This window comes from Equus przewalskii, chromosome 29 (assembly GCF_037783145.1).
Source record: "Equus przewalskii isolate Varuska chromosome 29, EquPr2, whole genome shotgun sequence".
Taxonomy (NCBI): domain Eukaryota; kingdom Metazoa; phylum Chordata; class Mammalia; order Perissodactyla; family Equidae; genus Equus; species Equus przewalskii.
The window spans coordinates 23,715,211-23,731,737 of NC_091859.1; the positions used below are offsets into that span (position 1 = coordinate 23,715,211).

Sequence of the window (16,527 nt, forward strand, 5' to 3'; positions counted from 1 at the left end):
CTTTTCTTTCTGGTTTGCTTTCATTGTCCATAGGTGCATTATTCTCCACTTTATTCTCTTTTTTCTCATAGTAACTTTGTTTGGGGTTCAGTGATGATTCGTTTCTTTTTTACACCAAGTTAGTTTTCCCAAACTCTTTGAAGGGGTGGGGAAGGCCAGCATTTCTAGCTTCACAGCTCTACAGCTCCTTCTGTTGTTTTCATGGAGCATTAAAAATATGGTCTTGTTCTTACGAGATCTTGTTCTATTCTCTTCTCTCATTTTTTTCTTTCTAAATTTTTCCTTCTTCTCCCCGAAGCCCCCCAGTACATAGTTGCTTATTTTAGTTGTGGGTCCTTGTAGGTGTGGCACGTGGGACGCCGCCTCAGCGTGGCTTGATGAGCGGTGCTAGGTCTGTGCCCCGGACTGAACCGGCAAAACCCTGGGCTGCTGAAGCGGAGTACATGAACTTAACCACTCGGCCATGGGGCCGACCCCTCTTCTCTCATTTTTATTTAGACCTTCTCTTTCCTTTGCTGCCGTCATCCTTGTTCTACTCAATTTGGGTTCTGTCCCCAGCATGTTCTCCTTATTGTGGGATTGTCCTGGTTAATTTTGAGAGTTCACAGGGCCAGACTGCTGTAGCCCTTCCAGACCGTATCATAGTTGCCTTGCACTCAGTTTCTGCTACTGTTTCCAACTTGGCATGCTTGGATCTTCTGGGATCCTCCTGTTTTTGGTCTGTCAGACTCCCCGTGCTTCCCTCTGCTTCTTCTCATAGAGATGCTATTACCATGCAGCTCTTGCAGCTCTCAGCTTGTCCCCACCCACTTGTATCCTTGGGGTTTGTGGGGTTTCTTTGTCATTTAACATGGTCTTGTTGACAATGTTGTCTGTGCATTTTTAGTTTTGCTATTTTAGTTGCTTTGTCTGCTTTTAACAGAGGTTTCAGGGAGATTAAAAACACTATGCCTGCACCGCTGTCATCTTCCCAGAGTTCCTAATACTTCTGTTCTCAGCCCCACCCTTGTTCCCACCTCCAGAAGTACTTAGTGATCTCAATTTCTGAGCATTTTGAGAGTTGTCTAGTATCAATTTTGTTGCGTTTGTCTTTCTCTAATACTTTTAGAATTCTGTTTCCGTGGTTCTGCTAAGTCAGTTACCATTCTCCTGCTTTCCAGCCTTCAGCATTTTATCTTCTTTCACATTCTCTTGACCTTGTCATTTTAGTAGGGTTTTAGAAGTGAAGGAGATAAATGCATATGTTCAATGGAAGTTACTATATATTCCTTTATTTAGTGGCAATATTCAACAACACTACTAAAAGTTTTTGGAAAAAAATCTTTTTATGTTATGTCTTTGTGAGTCCTATAAGATTGGAATGAAATTTGGCTTCAGTACGGAAATTTACTTATTATAGGCTCCCATGATACTGGTGTATTAGCTATGAAACTCAGTGTAATATTCACCTTTCTTTCTCTCCATATGGCTTTGAAATAGGTAAAAGTGAACTACATCTGATGAAATTCTGCTGAGACATTATATACTGTATAGCTTTTCTGTCAAAAGCCAGATTCATAGGTTTTTATGACCTGCTTGAAGATCAGATATTCTCAGCTAGAGGGAGAAATAATTTCTAGGAATATTTTTAGGATCAGAGTTAGATTATTTTTAGAAATATGAGTTAAGTTGTGTGTCATCCTCTCTATCGGCTTTACTCAGAATATTTTTTACATTTGAAATGTTTTAATGAGTATATATTCATATAACAAAACTCTTGTTAGGTATTTCCAGAAATTGACTAGTTGGGTTTTTGTTTTAGTTTTTTTGTGTTTTAGTAAATTATTGATTGGAGGTTTACTACGCCCCCCCGGCTTTATTGAAGTATAACTGACAAAATTGTATATGTTTACGACATACGACTTTATTTGATATATGTACGCATTGTGAAATAATTACCACAATCAAGTTAATTAACAAATCTGCACACAGCTCACATGGTTACCATTTTGGAGGTTTATTTTGATCATCTTTGTATCACCAGTGCCTGGAATGTGGTAGGTTCAGTAAACCTTTGTTAAGCTGAACTAAAGTTATTGCCAAAAGTGGAAGAGTCAACTTGCTTGATTGTAGCACCTAGAGTTGTGAAATTGAGGTCTACCTTGCTGGTTTTCGATCCTTTACCTTGAGGTAAATAAAACCCAAGTAGTAGCAAAGTAGTAGCAGTGTTCACCTGAGCTAATGTATGAGAATATATTGATTCTTGCAGGTATAAGAAGATTCTTTAACATTTTTAAAATTAAAATTTTATTATTTATATGGCTGAAAAAATTCTGCAGTATATATGCATTGCAAAAATCATAGCTAATGGTAGAGACATCTCAAAACTCAACCTTGATACATTTGAATAATGTTGGTGGAAGTTTAGCTATTATATAAGGTGATTCAGGTAGCACAGTGGGTTTGAGTCCAACACAAAAAGTACCCCTATCTTCATTGTCTTATCAGAAAACTTCTGCCACAAAATCCACTAAGTGATTGTCAAATTCTTTGTTATATCTGCTCAGGAAGGCTCTCTGACTTCTTGATGTGGAGGGCAGCAGTTAGAACCTAAGTCAGGAATGAACAGAGAATCAGACACAGCTGGGAATGGCAGTGCCAGTCAACCAGGAAGAGCTGTTAGTAATAGCCACTGATCTTCTAGTTCAGTAAGCCCAGAAAGGAGGAGGAGGGAACCAGAAAGTTCCTAGTGGAACGGTCTAGGGTATTTTATGTTTAGTTACACAGGTTGCCTTTCCTTTCTGATATGACTTGGGGAGCCAGAAAAGCCTCTGTTTCTTCCACCTCCCCCACACATATCTCAATGAGTTCTTAAAATACTGAAATTCCTAATTCATTCTCTTTAAAACTATTCTCGCTTCCAGCTCTTCTTCTAAGGTCCCCTGCTCACATGCAGGGTACCCTGCTCCTGCTATCTGCTTCTCTGAAGGAGCACTCCGAGGCAGAAGAGATGGAGAGATCTGAGAGGCAGGGCTTGGTGGGGAGGGTGGCTGCTAAGTGTAGAGGATAAAGGAGTAAAGAAAGGGGATAAGAGAGATGTCATTTCTTTTACAGTTTTACTTAAGCCTGATAGGAAAGACCTTAAAGACATTTTTACCGTTTAACCTTCACCAGTCAGAAACTAGACCTAGAATATTACTAATGTGCATACCTTTGGTAGTGGCTTATTTTTATCTTTTTATTTGTGATATTAAAAAATAGAAGAAAATTCTGTTGGAGCCTGCCTGGTTGCCCACAGCTCAGAAGTCTAGCTTCATTGGGTCTTCTGGGCTGTTTCTTTAAGTATCGTCCCAACCGGTTTTTCCTCCTGTTCCTTCAGGCAGATTTTGAATTATGAGAAGGTTCCTATACTCTTTCCACATTTTTCCGCTCCTGTGCTTTAACTTAAGCCTTTATTCCCTTTGTTTGAAATGCCCTCCTTAGTTTATGAATCATACTTCCAACCCATTCCTCAAGGCTACTTTGAATGTACTGTCTCCATCAAGTCTTCCCTAAGGAATTGCTTTTTTGAGTTCCACAGAACTTTTTTTATCTCTATCATTATATCTTCTATTGTTGGGTTTTTGTGGTTTTTATTTTTTTTGGTATGCCTCATTTTCTTTGCTCGACTCAGGTTTCTTTATGCTAGATCCTTGTTTCATTCATATTTGCCTCACATATAGGTGCTAAATAAACATTTGTTAAATTAATTTCAAGTCAAGAATTAATAAGGCTCTAAGTACAGTTGCTTTGATTTAGTGATTAAGAGATTTCTTTGTATGGACTTGGCATAGAAATAAATTTCAGTTCTGTTCATCTCTGTGTCTTATACATGTCTATATAACATACACAGGCCCCCTTGTGCCTGAGGAGATCTTCCTGGAGCTCCAAGTGAAAAATAATGTACTGTATTACCTTTTTTGTCATTTTGAGGATTGCATGAGGGGATAGCTAAGATCTGAAGCTCAAACGTTCCATGAACTTGTTTGAAGCTGCTCTGATCAGCTGACTTTCCCAGCCAATAGGGCCAGTAGGATTCAGTAGCTTGAGTGGAACTAGAATCTGCAGACTTGCCTAAGTTGTGAGGTTTAGAAATCTGTGAATATGTAATTGGGATAATTTTCTCTGGAAAACTTAATCAGATGGTGGGCTCACTAGCATATTGTGGCTTTTCTCTATCTTCTAGTGTAATTATCTGCTCTCCAAGCAACTGAAGAAAACAAATTTTATTTAGGATGAAAAGTATTTTGTTTTGGCCCTAGTCAAGTTAATTAACCATAGCTTTTCTCTGTCTATAAAATGGGGACACTATATTCTTTGTTTTACTGAAATGCTATGAGGATAAAAGACTTCAGACAAATGAGCACATACTCTGCCACCCCTCCAGTGGGATATTATGAGGAGAGGGTTATAACAGACTTATTTTTTTGTTATTCAGGTATGGAATTGGCAATCAGAGGAATATGTCTTTCTGCAAGCCCATCAGGAAGCAGTGAAAGACTTTAGGCTCTTGAGAAATTCAAGACTGCTTTCTTGGTCTTTTGATGGAACAGTGAAGGTAATGTGAAGCACAGGTTTCTTTTTTAAAAAGTATTTTACCATTGCCATGATTATATTGTGACACCCAGAAGCAGATGGATGATAAGTAACTACTTACATTTTTAAATTTGTTTTCTCATGCCTGTTTTCTGTTTACTGCAGTCACCTACATCTGCTGTGTGTTTATGAGCATTTGTACTAAAGGACACTTAAAGTAAAGAGGTCAGAACAACCAATGTGCTAAAGCTCTTATTTTATAGATCTGTCTTCTAGCTGATTATGTTCAATAATACAGAATGTTTTTAAAAGTGTCAACTTCTGAGTTTTCCTTTGAAGGTGTGGAATATTATTACTGGAAGAATAGAAAAAGACTTCGTCTGTCACCAGGATACAGTACTTTCTTGTGATATTTCTCCTGATGCTACCAAGTTTTCATCTACCTCTGCTGACAAGACTGCAAAGGTAGGTCAATCAGCAGAAATGTGCATGCATAAAACTTTGGTATTAGTTCTGTATTATGAGCCCAAATAATATATAAAACAGAATAATAAGTTTCTGTCTACATGTCTTTTCATATTTTGTGAGTTTTTAGAAGATGCCCATTGGCATTTTGTTAGTGTCAAGTAGATTAAATGAATGACTTTGAGGACTTTTGATTTCTCCCTTCCTGATTACTTTTTGTCTGTTACTAATCAAATGCAGTCTATACTGCATATTACAGGCAATAAAAAGCATTGAAAGGGATTTACATTTAATTGCTCATCCATAGTAAATTTTTATATGATAGATGTAAGTTGATGCTTCTGAAAATTACATTCCAGTGAAATGCTGCTGCCTGGTTGAGGACATTGAATACTCCATTCTCTTATTTTTTTTCTCCATTTTTGTTAATGGCATCATTATCTACCTGTCTTTCCAAACTGCAAACCTTAGAATTGCCTAGGACTCTATCCTGTCTTTTATGCTCTGTTGATTACTCCTCAGTGTCCCTTGGATCCTTCTTCTCCTTGTCCCACCATTATGCCCAGGCTCTCCTTCACTGGTGGACCTGCCTCTGGTCTGTGCCTCCTCCAGTTTATCTTCCCTAATGCCTGAGTCCCCTGGTGAAGCACCTTTGTGACCTGATGGTTTATAACCTCCTTAGCCCGTCACCATTCTCTTTCTGCTGCATTGTTCTCTCTGTGCCAGGCTACTTCTACCTCCATCTTTTTGTGCATGCTGTTAACTTTGGCTTGATACATCCTTTTGCTCCTTTTTTCCTTGAAGCATTATGACTCATTCTTCCAGACCCAGATTTGGTGTCAGCTCTCCAATGAACCCTTTCCTGGCCCTCAGGCAGGATTAGCTGTTCTACCTTCAGTGTTCCCATTACATGTTACTCATGTTTATTAGAGCATTTACTTCATACAGCTGTTCACTTAACTGTTCATAAACCTGTATTCCTGATTAGACTGTGAACTTTTTGAGGACAGGGACTTTGTACCACCAGTTCTTAGCTGACAGTTCCTAGAACATGGTGGTTTTTAGTGTATGCTTGTTAAAAACTGATGACAGAACCATGAGGGAGAGTAATGGAAGGAAAAGAGCAGCGTTTGGCTGCCAAGATAGTAGGATAGTTTAGTGACTAACATGTGTTAGGCCCTGTGCTAGGAATTTTGCTTTCTATTATCTCATTTAATCTTCACACTATAGGTACTCTTGTCCCCACTTTACAGATGCAGAAATTGAAGCTAGACAAGCTTATGTGGGTTGTCTTAGACCACAAGGAACTAGTAAATACTGGAGCCAGGACTCACACTCAAGTCTGCTTCACTTCATAGACTGCTCTTAATCTATTCGTTGTTCTTCCTTCTAAGTCTAAAGTTAAAGAAGCTGTGATTTTGATCCTTGAGCTCAAGTTAACTTGAGTAATTAAAGGGAGACTCAGAAAAATGAATAAGGTTGCAAAATTGGAACTTGGACGTCTCATGAAAGTTTCTGAACTGTTGAATGTTAGAATTTCCATGTGATTAAACTATGTCTGACTTGGACTCAAGGCTGAGTTTGCAGATGCTCATTTCAAGTGTATTTACTATTCCTAAACAATCTTAATTGCCTTCCAGATTTGGAGTTTTGAACTCCTTTCCCCTCTTCATGAATTGAGGGGCCATAAAGGCTGTGTGCGCTGCTCTGTCTTCTCTGGGGACAGTACACTGTTGGCGACTGGAGATGACAACGGAGAAATCAGGGTATGGTGTTTGCTGCTATGAGAGCACTGCTCTTCTTGGAGCTTTAGCTAGCCCTCTGCACCACGTTGGGGACCTTTGTTAATGTGACAGGGAAGCCCAGGCCCTGGGGTTCTGGTTGGATGAGGCATTCTATGTTTTGTTTCTTATGCACATTGGGTTCACAGCTGTACTTGCTGTAGAACAGAATTCATGTTAGAGTGAAGCATTTCTTCTGAATGTGAGGAAGCAAATGCCTCAGTTATTTGCAGTTGGTTCTCTGCTGTTAGCTTGAGAATGATTCATCTTAATTCTTGGACCTGAGCCAAAGGTTGTTTTTAGTGGCAGAATTTGAGGAAAATGATTTTGTAAATTGTTATCTAGATTATAAATGAAATGCAAATTCTGCTGTTTTCAGCACTGAAAGAAAAGATCTCTTTAGCACTATGTCCATAAGACAGTCAACATTTACCGTGTAGCCTGTGGCAGTCCTCATGGGCCGCCTGCCTCTTGTGTCGGAAGGATGGGGCAGTTGATGGGAGAAGTTTGGGCATTGGGAATAGCTGCTTTGCTAACCAGTATGTTTGAAGAGAGTCTTGTTTTTTTTCTTCTTTATAAATGAAGAATTAAAATTCAAGGAATAGGTATATAATGCAGAAGAATGAAAGAGTATGCAATTTGCAGGAATAGAGGCATTATCAGATAGGCTTTCCAGGAACATTAAGATTCTCCACTTGAGGACTAAGTAACCAACCTTCTCTATGCCATAAATGCCACTTGAGCTGAAGTGGCAGGGCTGCTTTGGGAACATTAATTTTGCTCTGAGTTCTCATCTTTGGATGAAAGGGCTTCTTTGCTGGTTATGAGGCAGTGTTTCATTTTTCAGAAACTCCTGAAGGAAAAAATTGTCTCTCTTTAAATGAGTGTTATTTAAAAATTTTTCTTCAGTACATTAAAAAAAATTTTCTTTTTCTACCTGATTATTCAAAATGAAAGAAAGCTGTTAATTTATATATATCTCTCTCTTATATTTGGCTGTCATACTGAATTCTTTCTAATGAGTTTTCCATGGGATTCTCTTGGATTTTTCTAGGGAGACATTTTGCAAATGACGATTTTGATTATTTTCTTTTGCTATTTATGCTTCTGTTTCTTTTTCTTATTCTGATGTGCATGTCTTTGAAAAATTAGAGCATGTACTGCTCATGTATTAAGTGGAAATAAATGGATATATTAGCATCTAAAACTAATTTGGGGTGTTTATGAGTCCAGTAAAATAATTTATATATATTTAGAACCATACAGAGACTTTTTGTTTAAAATATGTTATACTTTAGGTGTTTGAATGACATCATTCTTAGTGGTAGATCTTGGACAGAATTCTGTGTTTTTGTGAGGTAGTTTATATACTAGGTCTTCTTTGTTTATTTCTTGCTCCTCCCATCATTCTCTTTTTATTAAATGAAAAGATCCACAATATCCTAATCAATCAATCAAAGTCCTTTTGTTTTATTTTTGGAGTATAGTTAATGATAAATATTGTAAATAATGTGTTTTTATTATAATTAGCGTTTTTTAAAAATTTTGATGGGAGAGAAGACAATCTAAAAAAAATTCCTAAGGTATCACTGAACTATATTTTTAAGAAAGATTTGCAAATATGCTCCACATGAGACAGATATATATAAAACTTCTGGGTAACCATGTTAATGAATTTGTATCATGTTTATGTAGATATGGAGTGTCTCAAACGGTGAGCTTCTTCATTTGTGTGCTCCGATTTCAGTAGAAGAAGGAGCTGCTACCCACGGAGGCTGGGTGACTGACCTTTGCTTTTCTCCAGATAGCAAAATGCTTGTCTCTGCTGAAGGATCTCTTAAGGTAAGAGCTCCTCAAAGACTGTGAAAGAAAAGAACAGCCTATATCCTACTTTCCAAGCTATTTTCACTTCCTGTTTCTTAGTTGGGGCTCATGCAACCCAGCAGAGTGGAAAAGTAGTTACTCTTATCCCCGTTTTGCGGTGATGAAACTGCCGTCTGCAAGGCTACTTTCCTCAGCTCTCTTGGAAGTTGAGAGGACAGTGTTAGGGATGTTCTTGGTCTAGCGCTCTCATACTGCCCCATACAAAGTCTTAGATGATCAGAATCACTAGAAAGTGGGGTGTTGAACTTAATTTTATTTTCCACTTCACTAATTGTTAACTATTTTGGTTGAAAGTCTTTAAAAAATTTGTGAAATTCCTTTCTTAAGTGTCAGTAGTATTAGTATTAGTAGTGGTAGTAATAATAATAATAATAATAGCAACAACAGCATATTGCTTTATGTTTACAAAGTGCTTTACTTACATTATCTCATTAGCCAGCTTTGTGAGGCTTAAATTTTATTATCCTCGGTTTATAGATGAGGAAACTGATATTCATGGAGGTTGTGACTTTCCAAAATTACATGGTTAGTAAGTTGGCTTACACAAACTTAGCAAGTGAATACTGAGGCCAAGGCTTGAGTGCGTTGTGGTGCCTCAAGGTCATCTTTTGGTGCTTGGATCTATTTATCCATCCACTCAATAAGAATGTGTTAAGTCCTCACTGTGTGCTAAGACACTGCTGCGTGGCACAATGTTTAAGACTTGGGTCTTACCTTCAGGTGGCTTGCTGTCTTTGGGGGAAGCAGACAGTAAATAAAATCTCCAAAGTGCAGGAGGGGTTCTGGGACACATTTGCATAAGGATGGTGGAGGCCCAAGGAGAAGAGTGAGCAGTTCTACCTTTAGGAGTTAGCAGAGGCTTCCTGTGGAGGGGGATACTTGAAGTGAGTCTTTTGAATAGTGGTTTACTTGTTAAAGGGGTTGAAGGTGATACTATATTGTACTGACTACTTAAAATAGATCCCTAATAAATTAGATCTTATGATACTGCTATTTTTTAATGGAAACATTCAAGTGTAGAAGATGATTCTGATTACACACACAGTAAAGATGTTCAAAAATATTTGAATGAGGGGCTGGCCCAGTGGCGCAGCAGTTAAGTGGGCACATTCTGCTTTGGCGGCCCGGGGTTCGCCAGTTCGGATCCCGGGTGGGGACATGACACTGCTTGGCAAGCCATGCTGTGGTAGGCGTCCCACATAGAAAGTAGAGGAAGGTGGGCACAGATGTTAGCTCAGGGCCAGTCTTCCTCAGAAAAAAAGGGAGGATTGGCAGCAGTTAGCTCAGGGCTAATCTTCCTCAAAATAAATAAATAAATAAATAAAATTAAAAAAAATTTGAATGAAAGAATTGAAGTTTTTGGTTATATGGGACCCATGTTATTGCAATTTTACTCAAAGTAAAAATGTAGCTTCTGAAAAAAATAAATTAGAGGGACGTTTTTAGACCCATGAGAGGATGTACGTTGTGATTCCTTTACAAGTTTGCATTGCAAATACAATGCTGTTTACAGACTGTTGCATTACCCTACACCTTTTGGGGTACACCTTTATTCAGTTACTAGGGGATCCTGAGACTATCTCCACTCGTCCTCCTTCAGTGTGAAGATAAACTGTAAGTCTTAGTCTGCTCTGAGGATAATGCTTAGAGGATCAGCATTGCTGTCTTTGAGCTGCAGTAACTGCTGAGAAACTTAGCTGCTCAGCTTTGATACTGAGCTTCTAGAGACCATGTCATTCGATGCTCTGGGCCCCATCGAAGGCTTTCACGTAGTCGTGAGTTTGGCTTACAAGATGTGATAGAGATCAGTGACCAGATTTCTTGGAGAACCTTGACATAAAGCAACAGAATAGGTATCTGTACTATGGAGGTTATGTCTTAAGGTGAAAGAACCCATAGCCTGTATATTCAGTCTGTATGTGTGACAGTCAGGGTGTTCTTGCCTCTGGTTTGATTACTAGCGTGGTTAAACTGATTATGATAGAGCCCAGCCTGCATCTACCCAGCATGTTAATGAGACTATCCAAAAGCACAGAGCAAATTAAAAGTAAAAAGGAACAGCTGCTGTAGTTTCCAAGAAATTAGGCCTTTTGAGCCTGTTTACTTTAGAATCCAAGCTGTATAAATCGAATATCAGTAAGGTAAAGTAAGATATCCGGTAGCTAAAAAGCTCAACTTTCAAAATTATTCCTATTTATACGTTGGCATAATATAATTTAGCTGTTTACGTGTATTATGCCACAGAGTATATACTGTTAAAATGACAAGAACCGACGTTAATTCATACTCATGAGGAGAAAGCCTGATTCAAAATATAGAATACATGGTGATCGATGCAGGTGTGCTATTACTTAGGGGCAGCAGAGTGTAATGGCCAGGAGAGTGAGCCTTGGGGCCGACTGCCTGAGTTCAAAGCCTGGCTCTGCTACTCCTTAGCTTTGTGATCCTGTACAAGATTATGTAACCTCTCTGTGCCTTGATTTTCTCATCTGTAAAATGGGTATAATGATAATATCTATCTTACAGAGTTGGGAGGGTGAAAGAAGTTAATACATGTAAAGCACTATTATGTGGTGGCACGTAGTGTACCCTGAGGAAATGTTAGCTGCTGTTTTTTTTAATTCACTTAATTTCTTAGAGCAGTTGTAGGTTCACAGCAAGATTGAGCAGAAAGTACAGAGTCCCCATATACCCGCTGTCCCCACACATACATAGCCTCCCCTGCTATCAACATCCTGCGCCAGAGTGGTACATTTGTTACAATCGATGAACATTCATAGATACATCATTGTCACCCAGAGTCCATAGTTTACATTAGGGGTCACTCTTGGTGGTGTTCTTTCTGTGAATTTTGAAAAATTTATAATGATATGTGTCCACCATTGTAGTATCATATAGAATAGTTTCATTGCCCTAAAAATCCCCTGTATTAGCTGCTATTGTAATGTCACTGATTTTTAGTCATTTTCAAATTAGTAGCTGGTGTAGTGCTTCTGACTAGAGTGGTCTGTTTTAACAGAGGGAAAGATAGTGGAAGCACTAGATTAGGAAGCCAGAAACTGTTCCACCTCTGCCACCTGCCAGCAGTGTCATCTTAGTTGACAAGGCCTTTTTTCTCTCAGAACCCTGGTTCCCTTATTTGTAAAATGAGGTAGTTGGACTAGGTGGTCTCTAAGGGCCTTACTACCCCTACAGTTTGCCCCTAGGGACTGAAAACTAATGAGTCTTCTCCCAGGTAGGTGGAATGTGTCCTCTGCAGTATTGATTACATTGCTGTTTTACAAAGCAAAATTGTCAGTTCTGGAAAATGTCAAGTTAGTACATGTTGCTTCAGTGAGGTTTACTTTGACCCAGTCACACGTGCCAGTCAGGAGAATGCTGGGCACTGCCACGGATACAAAAGTGAATGACACTATTATTGTATTTGTAATACTCAGAATCGTGAGGCACTTGAGGCCTTTTCCAAAGGTATTCATGTACGTTGTCTCTTTTGCCCTCATTTTAGCTATGAGATATATAGGTAAGCTTTGTGATCTCCATTTGGTAAATGAATATAAATATTGTTATAATCTTAGTGGATTCAGTGATTGCAAGGAAAAAGGAAGGACTCGGCCAGAGCACCTGCCACATTTGAGATGTTTAGTGTTTATTTAGCAAATAAAAGTATAGACTATTTTATAAAGAAACTTGGTCGTGGGCTCTTGAATCACTTCTAGTGAAAGGGAAGATTCAGTGGAAAGAACATTCTATCCTGTATGAATAGTCTTGCTGTCTGCCAGAATACAAGTCTCTGTCTGCAAAGGCGCCTTTTTAGAGAAGAGAGGGGCATTCTTCTGTGCATTCCACGGAGAAAGACATGCAGACAGGGGAGTTCAGTCCGGCCGTGGCCGTGGTGGACTTTGTGCAGCCTTTTGTGTCTGCAGCTCTCTGCAGCCTGCACGTTTCCCCAGCGCGCCTTGCAGGGAGTTATGCGTCGGGTAGCTGTGAGCCAGTCACCAGCGTTAATCAGGAAGGGCTGACCAGGTTGATAATATGATATTCAGCATTAAATCCTAGACTTCTTTCCTACTGTTTGCTTAAGTTTGGGAGCGGGGAGCGGGTGAAGGATCTGGCTGGTGCTACAAATTGTCAGACAGTGTAATTACCAATCTAATGAGAATTTTATTGTTCTTTGAACAGTGGTGGAATGCTGTCACTGGAGAATCCGCACAGACCTTCTACACAAATGGAACCAATCTTAAGAAAATACATGTGTCCCCTGACTTCAAAACATATGTGACTGTTGATAATCTTGGTATTTTATATATTTTACAGGTTTTAGAGTAAAATAGTTAGCATTAATGTAAGTTGAACTCTTTTTAATTTTGAATTGGAAAAAATTCTAATGAAACTTTGTATTTCAACTTTTTGTAAAGCTGTGAATTGTTTTGCACTATTGCGTTCATTACAAAAGTGTTTGTGGTTGGATGAATACTATAAATGTAGCTTTTCCCAAATGAACACACCTTTAATCTTGTCTTTTATAATCATCATCATTATTAAATTTGTCCTTAAGATGCAAATGCAAATGTAAATAGGTACCTTGTTATACTGTTGATAAAATTCTCTCTTGGTGCATTCCAGTTGGTTGACGTAATTAATAATTTGAAGGAAATATGTATTTTAATACTATCATTATGCAGGCTGTGCCTCAGGGAAGCAGCTGCTTGCTTTCTAAACCACCCTTACCCCAAGGGTATCGTTCTCCTAAATAGAATCTTGGAGCTTATTTGCACCCCTTAAATTTGCTTTAAAAATATTATGTCTGTGTGTGAAGTTTGCAACATTTCCTTTAATAATTCACTCAATGAGTGAGTCTTGGGTTTCAGAAGTTCTCTCTGTGAAGCAAAAATTGTGTGTGTTGGAGCAAGTAGATTTTATCGGTCTACCTTTTTCTCACTGGCTGATGGCAGCCCCGTATCGTAACTGACTCTCGTTGTCAGTCTCTGAGTTGGCACTATCCTGCTCTGTCTTTTTAGATCCCAAACTGAACTTGACCTTTCTTAATCCTCACCTTTTTCCTTTTTTTCAGCAGTTGCTCCACAGTTAAATGTTGGTAAATCAGAATAATTGGGGAGGAGCCAATTTTAATCATAAATTTTAACAAGCGTTTTCCTAAGAAATATAAAATTGTAAAAAATCATTTTCTTCTAATTCCATTTACGTGTAGATGAATGGCATTGTCAGTACTATTCTCTTAGTGAATTTTAAGAGAATTTTCTCTGGTTTTCTATGCGGTACCAGAAGAGTGTTCGTGACTCGGGAAGATGTCACCTTTAACCCCCACCAGTCTATCTTCCCCTTCTCTTCTTCCTTCTCCCCCTCCCTCTAAGGTTAATCAGGGAGGATAGCTTTTGACAGGGAAGAAGCACAGAAGCATCAATAACTAACTTTTTTGACCTCCTGATTAGGAATTTTAATTGCAGCTTAAATCTAAACATTTTCTCTGAAATATATGGTTAAGGGAAACGGTGATAAATAGGAGATGTGGTTCTCATATAAAAAAATAACCAAAATTCAAAAATTTTCGTTGCTGTAATAGGAACTAAATCAAATGAGTATTAGTTAACAGTAGATAAGCCAGTTTCTATTGGTGGCTATCAGTAGATGTGGGCAGGTAGGAGGGAATAGGCCACTCCAGATGTGTTTTAGATTAGGTATTCCTTCGGATTTGAGGGAACAGTAAATAGAATAAGTAAAATCTTTTACATTGTTGAGGAGGTTTGTTTATTGTTTTTATGAATTGAGGAATTAGTTTACAGACTTACTGTGATTTAAGCAAATATGATGTGAAAATCTTAATTTTATAAAAAGATTTCTGTAAATAGTGTGTTCTGCTTAGAATAGCCAGATCATAATTTGATTTGCATGCAATGTTTAGGAACTCTTTTATAAATTCAGAGTATAAAGTATTAACTTTCAGAATTAAAAGCCACTTGACTGTTAAAATATAACAAACATCAGCTTTCAAAAAGCCTCGATTGGCCCTTGTCTTAAAAATAAATTAAAAAGGAAAATGAGAAGAAAGACAGGTAACGTGAGGAAAGAGGAGAAGTCTTGTGTGAAGGAGCTGCAAATGTTCTGGCAGCTCAGGGGTCAGTTGGAGAGGGTTTGGTTTTGTACTTGTAGCGGAGCATTTTCTAGCATTTTCCCTGCTTTATTTTTTTGTATTGGAAATTACATTGCATTTTGTATCTGTAAAGTTTTTTTTACATTGTATGTGTCTTCTATGTTTTGAAAACTTAGTTTTGTATTTATGATACAGCTTACATGTTTTTTTTGCCTTGTATACATTTTAATACATGAATTTAAAAAATTTTATAAAAATAAAATTCCTAAAATATTTTTGAAAAACATTTTCAGATTGTTTCAGACTCCTTGCTTGCCTTTTGTCAATTAGAAAACAAACATGAAAGATGCTTCAAACTAAAGCCATCAACTTTTCTATTGATGCTTTATCAGGTATGTGTAATGCAATTCTATCAGAATTGTCTTTGTCTCCTCACTGTGTCTCTGATGGTTGCTGCCCCGTATGGCTGCTGCCCCGTATGGCTGCTGCCCCGTATGGCTGGCATGGAGAAGATCCTGGAAAGAAGAGAATTCATTTATTCATTCTTTCATTCAGTAAATGTTTATTGAAATCTACTATGTGCTTGGCATTTTTGTAGATATTGGGGATATGGCAGTGAGAAAACAAAGTCCTTGCCCTACTGCAGTTGGATGCTAGAGCGAGGCAAACAAAAGTAAATAAGGACAATCTAAAGTGTATTGGTTGGTTTGTGTAAGTGAGGAGGGGTCTTAGTTGGAGTTGCTCATTAAGAAGGTGACACTTGAGTACAGACCTGAAAGGTGAGGGAGTGAACCATGCAGGTATCTGGAGAGCATTCCCAAGTGCAGACTTGAAGGTGGGTGGGTTAGGGTGGCAACAGTAGAGGTTGTGACAACTTGGATTCTGGATATAAGAATTGAAGATAAGAGTTAATAGGATTTGCTAATGGATTGGATAAAGGTTGTGAGAGAGACAAGTCTGGAGGTGGGTGAGATAAAGGATCAGCAAAGGCTAAAAATTGCAATTTAGTGTGGTAAGTGTAGTGAATGCATTGCGCATGGCTTTCTTAACTTGGAGTCATGGCTTTTATTGCCCTATATTGTTTACTTCTTGGATCCCCCATTCGATTATAAGCTCCTTGAAAGCCAGGTCTGTGTATTTATACCAGAGTCTAACATAAGCCTGACTCCAGTTGGAGCCTCAATAAATATTTGTTGAATGGTTGAAATTATTGTCTGCCCACATGCCCACGGCGCATTCTGTGGTTTCCCTCTGCACTAGGAGATCACGAGGCTGTCAAATTAAGATGGCACGTCATCAGCATTTTCTTTATTTTCCTGTTTTAGTTTAGCATTCTTTGAAGCATCAGTAGGGGAAAGTAAAACTTGGATAAAAAAAGATTTGCTTCAAATTATATGAAATGAATAAACATTTCCCTAGAGTGTTTCAGTTGGCAAGTATGGCTATCTGTTATTCAACAAATGTTTTATGCTATTTATGTTTTATGTTATTCTAATTTACTTACTGACCTTTAGAGAAGGAGAAAATGATTTTCTAATACTTCTTAGTCTCTGAAGATTGTCACTTGACTAGATTTTCTTGCTCAAACCCCTCCCCTTAAGACCATGGATGCAGTATGCAGTTATTAAAATGCCTGAATTAGAAAACCAGCTGCTATTCGGCTATGAGTTTAACCATAGAAGAATTGTTGTGTACTTGTGTATATTCACAGGGAAGAGGCAGAAGAATTTGCAT

The 16,527-nt window shown here is 38.3% G+C and overlaps 1 protein-coding gene across 6 annotated transcripts in view; it reads left to right on the plus strand.

The window, feature by feature from the left end:
• Positions 1-15,079, plus strand: part of APAF1 (apoptotic peptidase activating factor 1) — a 68,439-nt gene extending 53,360 nt beyond the window's left edge. For 3 of the 6 annotated variants that reach the window (XR_011534643.1, XR_011534642.1, XR_011534644.1), the window contains exons 23-28: positions 4,457-4,576; positions 4,720-4,779; positions 4,894-5,019; positions 6,660-6,785; positions 8,496-8,642; positions 12,864-15,079. Coding sequence is in view for 3 of the 6 variants with exons in the window: in XM_008519890.2 (XP_008518112.1) it covers positions 4,457-4,576; positions 4,894-5,019; positions 6,660-6,785; positions 8,496-8,642; positions 12,864-13,010 (666 nt within the window). In the remaining 3 variants the exon portion in view is untranslated. The remainder of the gene's footprint in view (positions 1-4,456; positions 4,577-4,719; positions 4,780-4,893; positions 5,020-6,659; positions 6,786-8,495; positions 8,643-12,863) is intronic. The other 3 variants (XM_008519890.2, XM_008519891.2, XM_070599917.1) reach the window with 1 other exon arrangement.
• Positions 15,080-16,527: the final 1,448 nt, after the last annotated feature.